Source organism: Hyaena hyaena, unplaced genomic scaffold (assembly GCF_003009895.1).
Source record: "Hyaena hyaena isolate Hyena2069 unplaced genomic scaffold, ASM300989v1 scaffold_533, whole genome shotgun sequence".
Taxonomy (NCBI): Eukaryota; Metazoa; Chordata; class Mammalia; order Carnivora; family Hyaenidae; genus Hyaena; species Hyaena hyaena.
Window position 1 is genome coordinate 677,101 of NW_024081161.1, and position 16,412 is coordinate 693,512.

Consider the following 16,412-nt stretch of genomic DNA (forward strand, 5'->3'; position numbering starts at 1 on the left):
ACGGGGGGTCTCTGTGAGATCTCGTTTTTTAGGGTGCTAATCCCATTCATGAGGGTCCCCCATGCTTATGACCTAATCACCCCAAAGCCCCACCTTCTAATATCATCACCTTTGGGGGTTAGGATTTCAACATATGAATTTGGGAGGACACAGACATTCAGTCCATAATACCCTCCATCTCTGGCTCGCTCTCTCCTTCAATTTCCAGACATCACATCAAACATTTCTTTCTGCGGAAAGTTTCTCTAGATTAGCTGAGTCCCCCTACCCCCACCTTGGCACATGGTCCTGTGGTACCTCTTCTTTCCACATCACAAGAAAGGTTTTTAATGTCTTTCTTCCCTAAGAAACTTGAAACTCTGTTAGGGCAGAAACGGAATCGGCATCAACCCCAGGGAACCTAGTGCCCAGTGTGACACACGCAGCGCACTAACGGTACAAGGTAAATACCTGTGGGGAATGGGAACAAATGGACCAAGAGCTTACGGAAGTACCCAGACTCAAATCCAGAGATGAGCATGAGGACAAACTATTGGGAACCATCTCTTACAGGAAAGGGACAGAAGGCATTTGAGAAATCCCAGGATGTAGGTAGAAAATATTTTCCCTCCAAGAGCTGCCTCCTCTTCCTTTCATCCTTAAGGAGGCTGGTCCGCACATTTAATTACACCCTCAGCATGAATGGGATCTACCATTTGCAGTCAGGATGATGACACGTTTTGGGACAAAGCACAGGTTTTGTCCCACATCTAGCAGTCCTGTGTGCCAAGACAGGCTGAGTGCTCACATCTGGATTCCACGTCCGGTGAGTCATGGACGTCTGTGGTACAGCGATCATAAGGTCACGTGTTCTGGGGACTAGCACCTCTGAGGTGATGACAGATGGCAATCCTGTGTCTGTGGTTCCACGTAGGAGGTTGTTCAACCAACCCCACCCCAGAGGGAGGAGAGCCACAGGGGCCTGCCAAGGGGGTAACGAGGCCTAGGAGATAGAATTACATCATTTTCTGGCATTTTTTTTTATAATAAAACTAGGAGGAGCCAATCTGTGGCCGACTCTGTAATGGCTTTTGCTGAGACAAACCAAAAAACTAGCTGAACTGAGACGTACTTTTACAGGGCATCTCACTCTAGGCAAGAGGTCCTGAATCAGGGGACCCAAGTTCTAGTCCTGACTCTGCCCCTGAACCTCAAGGCCAGCTTGGAGGCACCAGCTTCCTTCCTGTGCTTCTTTCCCACAAAAGAAATCGAAGACGTCTAAGCTTCTTTCCGTTCCATCAAACTTATAATAGAAATACACTGAGGGTGAGGGTGGTCTTCTCCCCTCATTCCCTGCTACGGACTGAATCGTGTCCCTCCCGCCCCACCCTCCCTGCCAAATTCATATGTTGAAGCCTTACCCTCCACCCAGTGTGGTGATATTTAGAGGTGGAGTCTTTGGAAAGTAATTAGGTTTAGAGGAGGTGGAGACCCCATGATGGGATTAGTGCCCTTCAAGCTTATTCTCTCCTCACTCACCACCATGTGAAGACACAGCAAGAAGACGGCCATCTGTAAGCCAAGAAGAGGGTTCTGACCAGAACCTGACCATGCTGGCACCTTGATCTTGGACTTCCAGCCTCCCGAACTTTAAGAAAATACCAACCCATGGTATTTTGCTATGGCAGCCTGAGCAGATTACAACACTCCATTTACCTTGCTCGGGGCTGCTTCCCTTCAGAGTCAAGCTAGAGGTGGGGGGGCATCAGGTCCTGCCAAGGCCTCCACAGACCTGCCTGTGGTGGCTGGACTAGAATTCCCAGTGCTCTGTAGCTTATGGCCCAGATCCCCGTCAGTACCCTCCCCGTGCCACGAGGAAGGAAGGGCCGCCCTCGGGCAGCCCTGGGGCTCCTGAGTCTGACCTCCCCCAGAGTGGCCCACCTCGAGGACCCCTCCAACTGAGGCAGGCCCAGCCCTGGGGGGCAGCTCTCCAGGCCGCAAGGCAAGGCGCTGCCTCAGCCTTGTCCTCAGTACGGGGCAGAGTAACCGTGGGAGGTGAGACCACAGCAAGGGTACCTTAGGGGTTCATGGCAATTTACAAGTTCCCAAAGTACTTCCATTTTTGTCTCTCCTTGTGCCACTTGGCGACGTGACAGAGAAGCAGAAATCATTCTGAGCTGATAGTTGAGCAATGAGATCCAGAAAGGGTCAACTCTCTTGCCCAGGGTGGAAGCAACAAGATTCCAACCGAGCCTCTGGGCTCCTGCGTTGAGTATCCCTTCTACTCTGCCACATTAGTTCTCAGGTGTGTGCCAAGAGTCCCGTGCCACAGGGCGAGGCCTGGGCAGGACGGGGCCGTGGAGAGGCTCCAGCGGTGCTGGCAGGGATGCAGAGGAGGAGCCTGGTGGGGCCTGGTGGCAGGAAGTTCCGCGTGGAGGAACTGGCTGGTTTCCACCAGCGACAGCGGGATAGGACGGCTGTGCTATGTGGGGACAGGGCAGCCGGGGGTGTAGCAGCTGCTCAGAGAACCATGGGACTCACCCTCTTGAAGAACTGGAGGCATCAGGGAAGGCCTGGGGCGGGGCATGAGAGATGGGGGAAGGGGCTCTCTGATATCGCCAACTGGAGATTTATTTTGGGAGACAGGGGTGAGCCACTGAAGGTTGCTGAGCCAGGAGTGGACCCTGGGCCAGGTGCCACAGGATAAAAAGACAGGTGGTCTCTGACCATTCACTCTCCCACTCAGTGAACTTTGTTGAGTATCTCCTGTGGGCCAGGCCTGGGAACTCGGACTGCAAAGAAGACCCAGAGTCTCAGTCCACAGGAAGCTGGCAGGCCAGTGGGCTGGATGCTCCGTGCACATCCAGACTGTGGCCTTGCCTGATGCTGGGATGCCCTTGCCAATGGTCCACCACAGGGAAATCACCAGGAGCCAGGGGGCTTGGGCAGGGCAGGGGGGGGGGTGTCTCTCAGCTGCACCTCATAGAAGAGACTACCCCATTCCCCCATTCACCCCACCTGACCCCCTAGTCTGTGCATCAACCTCTCAAGGAAAGAAAGGCTCCTAGGGAGGATCTAGGCAATCATAGCTTGGAGGTCAAGTTCAGGATGAAGGAAGGATGAGTTTCATCTCAGAGGCCAGAGAGCCCAAGGTGCCTGGAGGGGTGTGGGGGTAACAATGCCCACGTAGTTCCAGGGCCCTTGGACCCTGGCTCTGCTCTCGGTTCTTTAGTCCATCTGCTATCAAGGCTCTAAGTGGAGGCTGCCTTTCTGAAGGACGAAGGATACCCTTAAACACTGAGCCAGGCCTGGCTGGTCCCCAGCAGGCCCCCCAACCCCCACAGCCCAGCAGGCTTTTCCAAAAAGTTGGAGTCATGTCATCAGGCTCTTTGTCATCTGGCACAGAGCTGGGAAACATAGGCCTGAGTCAACTATGGCCACACTGAAAACAGAGCCCATTATTACAGCCCTGGGCAGCCAGGCTGAATCATCCCGGCGCAGACACAGCCTTCAATTAGGGGAACAGCTCAATGCCTAAGGATCAGCTGCTGGTACCACCGCCTCTTAGGTACCACCGTTCCCAAAGGATAATTCTCACCCATAGGATCATCTCACAAGTTTTCACACAGTCACCACCATACAGAAATATGTACCCAGCGAAACTGACTTCTGACTACACTCCACCTAAATGGGAAAATGTGCAACATTGAAAAGTGTCAGTGGCATGACTCAGATGTGGACCTGGGTGAGGAGGGAAAAGGGGTCGTGCGATCGTAAGGCAAAGGGACGGTGTTTGTTGGGAAGGGCTGTGAGAATTTCTTAGAAGTCCTGCTGCCAGTTTATCATGAGCCCGTGATGATCACAGTGAGCAGAGGGGACAAAGGAAGGGCATGGGTAATCTACGATGATGGAAAATTAAAGCAAACCAATAAAAAAACCCACTGCAGCTGGCTCTGGCGTGCAGTCCAATGTAGGCACAATTCCACGCACCCACCCTCCTTCTGCACCCCGATGCCCACACCCTCCGTGTGCTGGCTGTGGCAGCGGCCCTGAAGGCAGCTGGCTGGCTGGCAGCCACAAGCTAGCCACACATGGGTAATCCATTTGCTGAGACTCAAGCATCTGTCTCAAACTAGGGAAACATTTTCTCACAGTCGGCGTGGAGGGGCGCACCCTGCTATGCATCAGTTCACCTGCCCATGCGAATGGACAAGAGAACAAGGTGGCCACATCCGGTCGTGGCCACAATTGTATCAGTAGTCAGGGAAGTCAGCCCTGCGGCTGGAAAGACCAGCACGATGGGGAAGGAAAAGAATAGGCCTTCTCCTCCATTGCTGAACCCTTCTGTCAAAATGACTATTTTTTAAATTTTACTTTAGTCCACTTGGATTGGAGGGCAGAAAGCACCACATTGCTGAGTGAGGAGAGAGGGAGGTCCAGGGGCTTTTTTTTTTTTTTTTTTTAATTACTGGAGCAGGAGTTGGGGCCAGCTGCAAGGAAACACGTACCCAGGAAACATCACCCCCAACTTCTCCATCCGCTGCCAGGTTATGAGGATGGGGCTGGGAGGGTATCCCGGGAGCCCCCCTTCTCCCAGAACTGGCTCTGGAGTCACACAGACCGTATTGTGAACCCACCACTCCAATAGGGGTGGCCTCGGGCTCCTTCCTTAACCCGAGCTGCAGTTTCACCACAAGCTGGGGAACCCACAGTGCTGCTGGAACTCGGGGTTCCGTGTGCTCAGCACAGTGCCCGGCACGAAGTCAGCCCTGAACAAGGGGTCCATGGGACTGTCGTGATTGTGCGTCGCAGGCCACTTTCTGCCAGATTGTGGTAGAGGAGAGGGAGCCCAAGAAGTAGGGCTCTGTCCGAGGCACATCACAGAAGTAGGGAAAAGCCGTGTTGGAGGGCAGGGCAAGGAAGTTCCGGGGCAGGGGGAGCAGCACCGGGGCTCGAACCAGCGAGAGTGGCCTCTAAGCCACGCCTAGCGGGCCCAGGAAGCCCAGCCTGGCAGCACGCTTCACCCACAGACCACCCGCGCCAAGTCCCGCTGGTCACTGGACCCAGAGCACTCACTGGCACAGGTCTTCCCGTCACTGCGGAGCACGTGTCCCTCCGGACACTGACAGGCAAAGGATGTGTCCGTGTTGATGCAGGTGTATTCGCAACCATGGTTGCTCAGCAAGCAGTAATCCGCCCCTGCAAAACCAGACAGCCAGGTGAGGTCGTCAGTAAGCTCCGAACTTACCGGCCAGGGGAATCCAGTGACCACAGTCTTGCTTATCCGCCCCCCTTCACTCCACAAAGACATGTGGTCCCCAGAGGACCTTGCCACGGTCTCCCCAGAGCAGAGAAGGAGAGGACCTCGAGGTGCCCTCCTCCGCAACGCTCAGATTCTCCACTTCTGTTGTGAACCTTTTCTGTGTAAGAGAAGCAAAGAAGGGGACTCACTGGAACAGGTCTTGAGGTCCTCATTGATGAGGAAGCCTTCCGAGCACTGGCAGACAAAGGACTCCTCAGTGTTCAGACATAGTTGCTCACAGCCGTGGTCCTGCTCCGCGCAGTGATCCATGCCTGCAGTTGTCACACGGGGAAACAGAGTAGCCTGAGGGGACAACACTCACCAGCCACAGGGCATTAACACAGACCCCCCTCCTGCCCCCCCTCACGGAGGCCTTTTACTTCACGGGCATCACAGAGAGCAGTGCTAGAAAGACGTGTGCAACCACGTGCAACTGTCTCCGGAAAATCAGACTTGTTTGTTTGTTTCTCTTCTCATTTCTGGGTCGAAGGAGTAAAGCGCACACGACTCCTGCGTTGGTGTGAATGCCAGCAGCACTCTGTGCCAGGGCCTTGGCACCACGGTGATCTGCAGTCCTCAAGGCTAAGGGCAGCCGTGAGCCCTCGGGGAGGAAAGCGAGGCTCAGGAAAGCCAAGCTGTTCGCCCAAAGCCACACAGCTGACAAGCGGTGCTTAAGAGTGAGGGCTGTGGTGTCAAAGCAGCTGGGCTCAAATCCCACCTGCACCAACCACTTCCTTGAACCTTGGCCTCTGGGCCGCCGTTTCCCGCCTTGAGAAATGGGCATGACAATGGTTGCTCTCTTAGAGGAATGTGGTGAAAAGGAGAGGAGTTGATGCACGTAAGGCCCTCAGAACTGTAATCTGGCACACAGTAATCACCGACTGTATGCTTATTAAGTATTGCTGGGAAAGAACTCATTCTATAGTTTCATTTTTCTCTGAAAATGACACGGAAAAAGTGTTTTTATCCCCCAGCCCCAAGACACCCAGATTCCAGAAACAAACCAAAGCCACAGCCTGCATGTGTGGCCGACCCTGGCACCGCGCGCGGTGCAGCTGGCCCCTGGGCCTCGCGCACTGAGGGATAGTGAATGCACAGCTGTGGCGAACGGCTCCCACAGACAGCCCTGCAGGCTGCCTCCCAGATTTCCTTGATGGAGAAAAAGCACAGACAGGGACCGGGGAGACACTAAAGACCTTGTGTAGGGCCCTCAAGGAGGCCTCTTTGACTCCTGAAGGGCCTGGGGCTAGAGCCTTCTGGAACATTCCATCAGTGGATGTGCCTACTGCAAAACTTGTGATTCTGGGAAAGTGTGACTTAATCTTTTTGTGCCACAGTTTCCCTGTCTTTAAGTAGGGATAAGAATGTAGATGCCACAAAAGGCTATGGTGAAGATTAAGTGAGTGAGTGCCTGGAAAGTGCTCACAGAGTGTGCACCTCCTAAGGGCTTGCTGTCATTATGGCCTGGGGCTCCCTGAGTACTTAAGCGGAACAGGATACCATGGCCTTCTCTGCAAATTCCTAGGAAGAGATGGTTTGGTTTATAGCTGACAAGGTGGTCTTTTTAAAAAATGTTTATTTATTTTGAGAGAGTGAGAGAGCAGGGGAGGTGCGGAGAGAGAGAGGGAGAGAGAGGATCCCAAGCAGGCTCCACACTGTCAGCGCAGAGCCTGATGCGGGGCTTGAACCCACGAACCATGAGATCATGACCTGAGCCAAAACCAAGAGTCCGATGCTGAACCGACTGAGCCACCCAGAGGCCCCCAAGTGGTCTTTCTTATTAGATCCCAGGGAGAAAGTATGGTCTAATCACTCTGGTCCCTCCTCTGAGCTCTTCTGGGCTCCCCCAAGGCATGCTGGGAGGGAGGAGAGGCCACAGCCCCTGGGGCTCTATGTCGGCTCCATCAGATCATGCCCAGCCTGTCCTGGGATGCTTCCCAGGGCTGTCAGCTGGCAGACCCCAGGCCCCTGAGAGAAGGCAGAATGTACCCAGACCCATCTTTACCAGGGTGTGTCCTTGTGGAATGGAACATCTCCCGCTCCCCACTCGCTTCTCATAAGACCTCAGGGACTTCCAGAGACAAACGCATAGCAGCCCCCAACTGTCTAGTTCAAATGTTCCTTGACCTCTGGAATCAGTCCTTAGAAAGCCTAATCGAGGCACTTTGTTCCCTCTAACGACTAAAGGGATACCAGTTTTCCTGAGGACCGCTCTGTCCCTAATACTTCATCTGTGAAACTTCCCCTTCTGGCAGTTTGAGGCCCAAATACTGAACAGCTGCACTGTTCTCATTCACAATCTATCTCTGTCCCCAAAGCTGGAGCAGATGTGCAGCCTGCCGTGTGGAAAGCCACACACACAAAGGGCCCCTTCTGTGCTGGCCATGTCACGGAGCCCCTCTCCCAGACCAGGGTCCCAGGCATCGACCACAGGGCTCATGTGCCCCCACCCCCGCTGGCCTGGACCAGTGGAGACTGTGCCTCATAAAACAGGACAGAACTGGCCAGCTGGCAAAGCCTGCGAGTTTCCGTGCATTTACATCACCGAATGGGGGTTTGTTGTGCCTCTTACACAAGACAGTAAAGAAAGGCTTAACAGAAAGCCCCACATTTCCCAGTGTCAGCCTCAGATCAGTACTGTGGTAGCCCACGTACTTTCTGGAGTCTGTCTCTTCTGGCCTCTTGTCCCAGGCCAGAGTCTCACTGGTCACTCTCCCAGGCTCCGTGGGAATAATGAACGGTTATCTTCCATTGTGCTTTCCTTGGCCCAGGCACAGGCTAAGGGCCTAAACTGGTCCTGATTATTCCCCTTAAAAACTCTAGCAGACCGGGGCACCTGGGTGGCTCAGGTCATGACCGGTCATGGGTTCGAGCCCCACGTCGGGCTCTGTGCTGACAGCTAGCTCAGAGCCTGGAGCCTCCTTCAGATTCTGTGTCACTTTCTCTCTCTGACCCTCCCCTGTTTGCGCTGTCTCTCTCTGACTCTCAAAAATAAATAAAAAACATTTAAAAAATTAAAAAAAAAAACTCTAGCAGATTGGGGTACCTGGGTGGCTCAGTCGGTTAAGCATCCGACTCTTGGTTTCGGCTCAGGTCACGATCACGCGGTTCATGTGTTTGAGCCCCACGCTGGGTTCTGCACTGACATGTGGAGCCTACTTAGAATTCTCTCTCTCTCCCTCTCTCTTTGCCCCTCTCCTGCACTAGTGCTCTCTCTCAAGATAAATAAATAAGCATTAAAAAGCCCATGATGATAGATAGATAGATAGATAGATAGATAGATAGATAGATAGATAGAGGCACTTGGGTGGCTTAGTCCGTTAAGTGTCTGACTTTGGCTCACGGTTTGTGGGTTCCAGCCCTGCGACAGGCTCTGTGCTGACAGCTCAGAGCCTGGAGCCTGCTTCAGATTCTGTGTCTCCCTCTCTCTCTGCCCCTCCCCTGCTCATGCTGTCTCTTTCTCTCTCTCAGAAATAAATAAAAACATTTAAAATTTTAAAAAAAAAATAAATAAATAAATAGATAAATAAAACAGATGGGGAAATCAAAGCTCAGCAAACACATCTAGGGCCACACATCTAGTATGTGGTGGAGCTTGGATTTAGATTCCGGTGGGTCTGACTTAATCAGTGCTCTCAAGAGCAAATAATAACATTAGCCAATATTTATTGAGTGCCTATTAATATTCAGCAGCACTTTTCTAAGTGTTTTATATGTATGGATTCTTTTAATCCCCACAAACAAACCTATGAGGTAGGTGGCATAAATAGTCCCATTTTATGGATGATGAAACTGAGGTGAGGCAGGTGAAGCCTGTTGGACTGTCAAGCTCACAGGAAACCCAGCAGCTTCAGAAGTGAGCCTGCATGTGAAGCGCGCCCTCCCCTGGGAACCCCCGCTGCGGCACACTCACGGCTGCAGGTCTTGCCGTTCGGGTCCAGACTATAGCCCCGGCGGCAGCGGCAGTAGTAGCCTTCCTCCGTGTTGATGCATTCATGCTCACAGCCCGGTTTGTGCAGTGCACAATAGTTGATTCCTGAGGAGAGAGACAGAAGACCCTCCTGCAGGCTCTGGGCTTCTCCCAGGGCTGAGGTCAGCCTTCAGAAGCAAACAGTCAGTGAATAAGGTGCCATTGCGGACAGAGAAGACGGCTGCTGCTCGCAGGGAGCTGGTTTGAAGGCGAGCCCGGATCTGAAGCCTAGAGTCTCCAGCATGGGTCTTTGGCCCCCAGGATGGCCAAAAGCTGGTGAAAGAGGTTGAGGACCGCAATTCCCAGCCCATCCCTTCCCAAGAAAGATGGAAAAGCTGGGAAAATCCAGTTAGCCTTGTCTTCTAGTTAACCTCATCACTAGGGCTCAAAGCGTGTAGGGAACCGCTGTCTTCAATGATATCTGACAATGACATTGGACAGCGCAAGGCAGAGTAAACAAAACTCCTCCTGTAAGATAGCCAACTATCTAGGAGAGGCAGGACATGGCACTTCCATCGAGAAGGGTCCAAATGCTCAGCCTCGCTCTGGCTGAGATTGCGACAGCCTGCATATCAAGCAACTGGAGAAGACACATCTGCTGCTGCCCAGGTTGTGACAGGTGTGTCCCATGGCGACATTCACCCCCATACAGGCTACGTTTCTGCCAGCGGTGGGAGCGGCATCATAACCAGGAGCCAATTAGCATTTCATTTCCTGGCAGAAAATGCTAAAACCACAAGACCCCACAAAGAGCGGGTTATGGGGGAGACGGAGAATGGTAAAAGGAAATAAAATGAGCTTGTGGGGGGCCTTTAGGAGACTGGTGTTGGAGGAAATCGTCACTTTTTCTTAACTGCATTGTTCTTTCTTGTCGGGGTGTGGCAGACGCTGTTGGTCGCCTTGCCAACAACCATGACCCTGTCTTCTTGGGACTAGTGCGCTGACCCCACAGGCATGATTCATGATTGATCTCAGCCAGCCTGGTGAGCATCCCTTCAAGGGTCTGTGATGTGCCCTCCCAGGTGACTGGTGAGTGGAACTTTCCATGTGCAGAGTTTGAGCGGAAGTGGATGCAGACTGAGTACACGGAGAGAATTCTCACCCCACTCAGGGAATGGCCTAGCAGAAGAGATGCCACCACAACTGTCATTGACCCCTGGGTACTTTCTGTAAGTCATCCCTTCTGCATGAGGGGAGACAGCAAATCGTTAGCTGTGTGTGGTTTCAGTTCATCAGCCAGGAACTCATCAACAACCTGACCTGTGCGGGACAGAACACAATGCCACGAAACAAGGGGCTTCAGTGAAGGAAAACGGGCCTGTCATTAAAACACTGGCCACATATAAGCAGACAAAAAAAGAAAAAAGAAAAACAGAAAGAGACACAGAGTACCAAGGGCGCTACAGTCTGGGGCCACACAGTGGAGAGTCTGCAGGAATCCTTTTGCTACACCCTCAAAGGAAGGTGAAGTTACTTTCTGTAAACGCGGTTGTAAAAAGGTAGCAGCCACTATGGAAAATAGTATAGAGTTCCCTCAAAAAATCAGATACAGAATTACCATATGATCCAGAAATTCCACCTCTGGCTATTTACCCAAAAGAATCAAAAGGAGGGACTTGAATTCAGCCTTAAAAAGGAAGGAAATTCTGACAAACGTTACATCATAGATGATGCCTGAAGACATTATGTTAAGTGAAATAAGAAAGACACCAAAGGACAAATATTGTATGATTCCACTTACACGAAGCAACTAGAACAGGCAAATGTAGAGAGACAGAAAATAGAATGGTGGTTGCTAAGAGCTGGGTGGAGACAGGCCTGGGGAGTCGTTATTTCATGGGTACAGAGTTTCAGTTCAGGGAGATGATAAAGTTCCGGAGTTTAAGGGTGATGATGGTTATATAAGAATGTGAATGTACTTAATGCCACTGAAGGGTATTAGAATAGTCAGGGGCACCTGGGTGGCTCAGTTGGTTAAGCGTCCGGTTCTTGATCTTGGCTCAGGTCACGATCTCACAGTTCGTGAGATGGAGCCCCACTTTGGCTCTGTGCTGACAGTGTGGAGCCTGCTAGGGATTCTCTCTCCCTCTCTCTCTGCCCCTCCCCAGCTTGCACTCACACATACTGACTCTCTCTCAAAAATAAACAAAAAGCATTTTAAAAAAAATGGTTAGAATGGCCATTATTATGTTATATATATTTTATCACAATTTTTTAAAAGCCAGCATTGTCTTTAAGAAAGATTTACATACAAAATAACTAAACTGAAAAACATTTAGATTCTTAAAGATGTTCTCAGCTATCTGGCAAGCAGCAATTCAAAACTGACTCCAAATGGTTCCTTATGGCAAAGGTCTAACTGCAGATCTCTGCCTTCTTTACATGCTTGAGTTACATTTCTTTTACAATAATTTAAAAAAATTTTTTATGTTTTTATTTATTTTTGACAAAGAGAGAGGGTGAGTGGGGGAGGGGCAGAGAGAGGGAGACACAGAATCTGAAGCAGGCTCCAGGCTCTGAGCTGTCAGCACAGAGCCCAATGAGGGGCTCAAACTCACAAACCATGACATCATGACCTGAGCCAAAGTCGGACACTTAACTGACTGAGCCACCCAGGTGCCCCTTGAGTTACATTTCTTTATATGTGTGCTACTTAATTAGTATTTACAGAGTACCTATAATGTGCCCCGTATCTGGTTTGGTCTCCTTGCTACCTGTGCGGTGTTATATATGGGCAGGTTTGCTGGTAGCTTTATCTGGTGAAGCCTAGAGAGTCTGGTGAGCCCCATGAGAGGTCAGTTGGCAGAACGGTCAGACAACAAATTTTATTTTATTTTTTTAAGTTTATTTATTTATTTTGAGAGAAAGGGGGAGAATCATGGGGGGAGGGGCAGAGAGAGGAGGGGGACAGAGGATCTGACAGCAGAGTCCGATGTAGGGATCGAACCCATGAACTATGACATCATGACCTGAGCCCCAGTTGGACGCTTAACTGACTGAGCCACCCAGCTACCCTACAGACAACAAGTTTTAAACAGAGCTTGGGGTGCCTGGGTGGCTCAGTCGGTTAAGCATCTGACTTCAGCTCAGGTCATGATCTCACAGTTCATGGGTTCGAGCCCCATATCGGGCTCTATGCTGACAGCTAGCTCAGAGCCTGGAGCCTGCTTCAGATTTTGTATCTCCCTCCCTCTCTGACCTTCCCCTGCTCATGCTGTCTCTCTCTCAGAAATAAATAAAACATAAAAAAAAAAAAAATAAACAGAGCTTATGCGTGCCAGCTCATAAAAAGCTGGAAACTTCACTGAGAAGGTGAGACATCAAAACATGTAAGATTAGTGACCCTAGACAGTAAATTATAATGCCAATGGAGTGGCACAGTTAGCACATTTCAGAAAAATTGGTTAGGCTACAAAATGTTAAAGCTGGATGTCGTGTTCCTTTGGTTTAGCAAACCCAGGTCCAGAGAAGGAAAGCAGCCTGTTCAAGATCACACAGCCAGTATGAGTCACACTGCTAAGACCAGCCCTCCCATCTCCATCCTGGCTCTTCAAAGAGTGAGGCCTCTAGCTCCAGGGAACACCAGCTATGGTGCCCCATGTGAGCAATCTTGGAGCCCAGCACACGTCACACCCACGTGTGATTCCCCCCTCGGGCCCCACCTTGACAGCCAGGCCAGTCCTGGTGTCTGTGCTCTGCACCACTGCCTTAATAATTTATGCCTTAAATTGATGACAGTACTTTCCAGAACAAGAAACTGTGCCCAGATGAGGAGGAAGAACAAATCTTGGCCAAGAGACTTTCTTCAGCAGAATTCTGCCTTGAACTTTGTTTTCTCCCTTAATTGGATAACATCAAATTCCTCCAAAAAATAGATGCCTTATTAGATTTGAAAATAGCCCACATCCATCAACCATCTATTAAACGTAAATGGCTGTACCCTGAGCTTGAGATCCATAAGGCTCTTGAGATCCTCACACTCCTAATAACAAGCTCCAGACTTAAGTCTAATTTCTTGCTTCCCTCTTCCACGTAATGCTCCAGAGAGACACTGAGCGCTCACTGCCGTGAGCAGCTGTCTGCCATAATCGACCGAGCGCGAACGTGAAGTCAGGAGCAGCTCGACCAGGCTGACCTCAGGAACCTGGGGCTGGGTGTGCAGCAGACAATGGAAAATGTAACGATGAGGCAGAATGTTGGGAGAAGGGCTGATGAGGAAATCGGGATTTAGACACAAATTCCATTTTTCTTGGATGAAAAAGCAGGGCACCTGGCTAAAGAGGAAATGGAGCTACACTCACTCAACATATATGAATGAGCATTAGGGGCTGTGGAGCGGGCCACGGCCTGCAAACAGGCCCATCTGCGGTGGTCAAACTGCTCCCAAAGGTCACGGCCTCTCCACGGGCCCTTCTGATCTCCACCTCCCTCCCCTCTTGAAAACAATGCATGCGTGCACCGCCTTGGACCCTTCTCTTAGGTCAAGTGTCTCTCCTGGCAGGATGTGAGGGAGTGGCAGATGTTGAGGGAATCCTTGATGACTGGTAAGAGATGAGGAACTTCCAGCAAATTCCCCCGCACTGATGGCCGCATGCCTCACTTGTTCCCCTTTTCCTCCATGAGGAACACACACGAAGCTTGCCACCACATGCGTGTCTGAGTTCAACCTGATCTAATTATTCCCCACATAAGCTTTCGGTCCACAAACGAGTCCACCTGTGACTGATTTTCCCCAGTGGTGGTCAGCCACTAACACACTTACACCTAGAAAATGGTGTAAATAGCACAGAGAGGCGGGGCCAGGCCAGGAAAGTTGGTTTTCCACCACAGTGATGCATGTGTGGTCTAATGGAAAATATTCCACTTCATTGTTTTCATGCGCTGAATGATGCCATCGGGTAAAATTCCCATTTAATGCTTGAATGTTTCCAGGGTTTGCATCTAGGCTAGGCAGTAGGGATTACCTTTTGTAAGAGAGTCTCAGTTTCATAACGTGGCCTCTGCAGCCATCTGCCACCAGACAAGGTCAAACACTTATGAGAGTGAGGTGGTAAGTTCATATGTGCTGGGAGCAGAATGGGGCTTGTCTGGATTCAGTTACATAGCCCACAGTGCTTTTTCAGAAGAAGTACATGGTCAAACTTTTGAAAATTCAGTCCCGCTTTGATGCAGAGCTCTGCTGTACATATCACCAGGAAGAGGTGGTGAAGAAGTGGATAAGAAAATACACCCCTAAATGGAGGTTCCAGAAAGTTCTGCAAATGACACTGCCAGGAAAACACAAACAATTCAGCGTGCCTAAGTGTGGACTGATTATGGAAATACTTTTTATAAAAGTTCAAACCTGTATGCCTTAAAAAGACCATCTTTCTTAATTATTTTTTAATGTGTATTTATTTTTGAAAGAGAGAACACGCACGAGTTGGGGGCGAGCAGAGAGAGAGAGGGGGCAGAGGATCTGAAGCGGGCTCTGTGCTGGCAGCCTACAGCCTGATGTGGGGCTCGAACTCACGAGCTACGAGATCGTGACCCGAGCCGAAGTCAGACACTTAACTGATGGAGCCACCCAGGTGCCCCAAAAGGGCCAGTTTTCTAACAAGATTGCATAATTCGAATAAGAGTTGCAATTTCTCCAGGATGATAAATCTCAGAGAGATCCATTTACTCACTCATTCAATCATTCATTCAATAAGACTTGTGTTGCACTTTCTAGTGCCAAGCCCTTGAGGTGTTGAGGATTCAAGAGTGAGAAACAGAGAAGAATCTCTATCCTTGCGGACTTTCCTGTCTAATGGTTTCTCAGGAACAGTCCAGTGTAAAGAGATCCCACTTGGGGCTCATGCTCTAGATCCCCCTCGATGTGCCAGCTGACAGGCATTTGAGTCACTCAGCACATCATTAATTTCATCCTGCTGACACCATGTACTTCTTGAAGGCTGCGGGAAGGCCCCCAGAGTCCTATTTTTTCCTTCCTTTATGTCAAAGAGGATAGAGCAGCAATTTCCCCCTCTTAGCAGCCAGCAAGTCTCTCATCTGATAGGACTGGAAGAAACTAATTCCTTTTGCCTCCCGTCTCTGGGCTCAGGCTTTTCTCTCTCAAGGTCCCAAATACATGTTGTGGGGCTAAAGAGGAGGGAGGGTGTGTGTCCTCAATAGGTTGGAGCTTCGGTTTGGGCCTCCACTTTGCTCAATGAATCCCATAGGCAGACTCAGTCCATTCAATCTCTAAAAATCGTCTCCATCACAGAACTGGGAGAGACAAAAAATAAAATAAAGGGCACAATGGTATCAGTAAGCACAAATGCTGAGTCCAGGTATGCTGGCTTAAGGTTTGCAAGGAAAAGGGAAATTAGCAGAGCATTTATCAGACAAGCCCTTCTACATCCAGTGCAACTTACGTCTGCAGGTTTTCTTATCTGGATTCAGGGTAAAACCTTTCAGGCAGCGGCAGGAATAGGAGTCGTCTGTGTTAACACACTCGTGCTGACATCCGTGACTGGGCGAGGCACAGTAGTCTATCTCTGGAAAGAGAACAATCGTTAAGAATGGTGAACAAAATAATAAATCTAACAGGGAAAACCCAAGGGATTGTCATTCTTAATTTCCCTTAAATAGATAAATTCCCATAGCCTCAAACACTCCTGCTATGAAGGGATCTCTCAGGGAAGCGATTTCCATGTTTAGGGATATGGCCTCCCAGCAAGAACTTTCTCAACATGTTGCAAAATGTTTTTTTTTTTAATGTTTTTTATTTATTTCTGAGAGAGAGAGAGAGAGAGAGACAGTGTGAACAGGGGAGGGTCAGAGAGAGACACACACACAGAATCCAAAACAGGCTCCAGGCTCTGAGCTAGCTGTCAGCACAGAGCCTGACGCGGGGCTCGAACCTGCAAACCATGAGTTCATGACCTGAGCCCAAGTCAGATGATTAACCGACTGAGCCACCCAGGCTATGTTGCAAAATGTTTATGCAGCAAACGAACTTGTGAAGATGCTTTCCTTGTCTGGGTTCATGTAAAGGCCACTAAAATAAAAGTGGATTGAGAGTTGTTTGTTGTATCACAAGCTGGGAAGAGACAGCTTAGCTCAAAGTTTTATGGAATTTATGCAATTAAAACAATGGAATCTTCCCAAAGTCTAATGCCAGACCGCTTAAAGCCT

The 16,412-nt window shown here is 50.2% G+C and overlaps 1 protein-coding gene across 2 annotated transcripts in view; it reads right to left on the reverse strand.

Annotated features, from left to right (window-relative positions):
• Positions 1 to 16,412, reverse strand: part of MATN2 (matrilin 2) — a 118,273-nt gene that overhangs the window by 21,436 nt on the left and 80,425 nt on the right. For both annotated transcript variants that reach the window (XM_039255477.1, XM_039255476.1), the window contains exons 6-9: positions 15,650 to 15,772; positions 9,195 to 9,317; positions 5,431 to 5,553; positions 5,056 to 5,178 (exon numbers count right to left, since the gene is read on the reverse strand). In XM_039255477.1, coding sequence (XP_039111408.1) covers positions 5,056 to 5,178; positions 5,431 to 5,553; positions 9,195 to 9,317; positions 15,650 to 15,772 — 492 coding nt within the window. The remainder of the gene's footprint in view (positions 1 to 5,055; positions 5,179 to 5,430; positions 5,554 to 9,194; positions 9,318 to 15,649; positions 15,773 to 16,412) is intronic.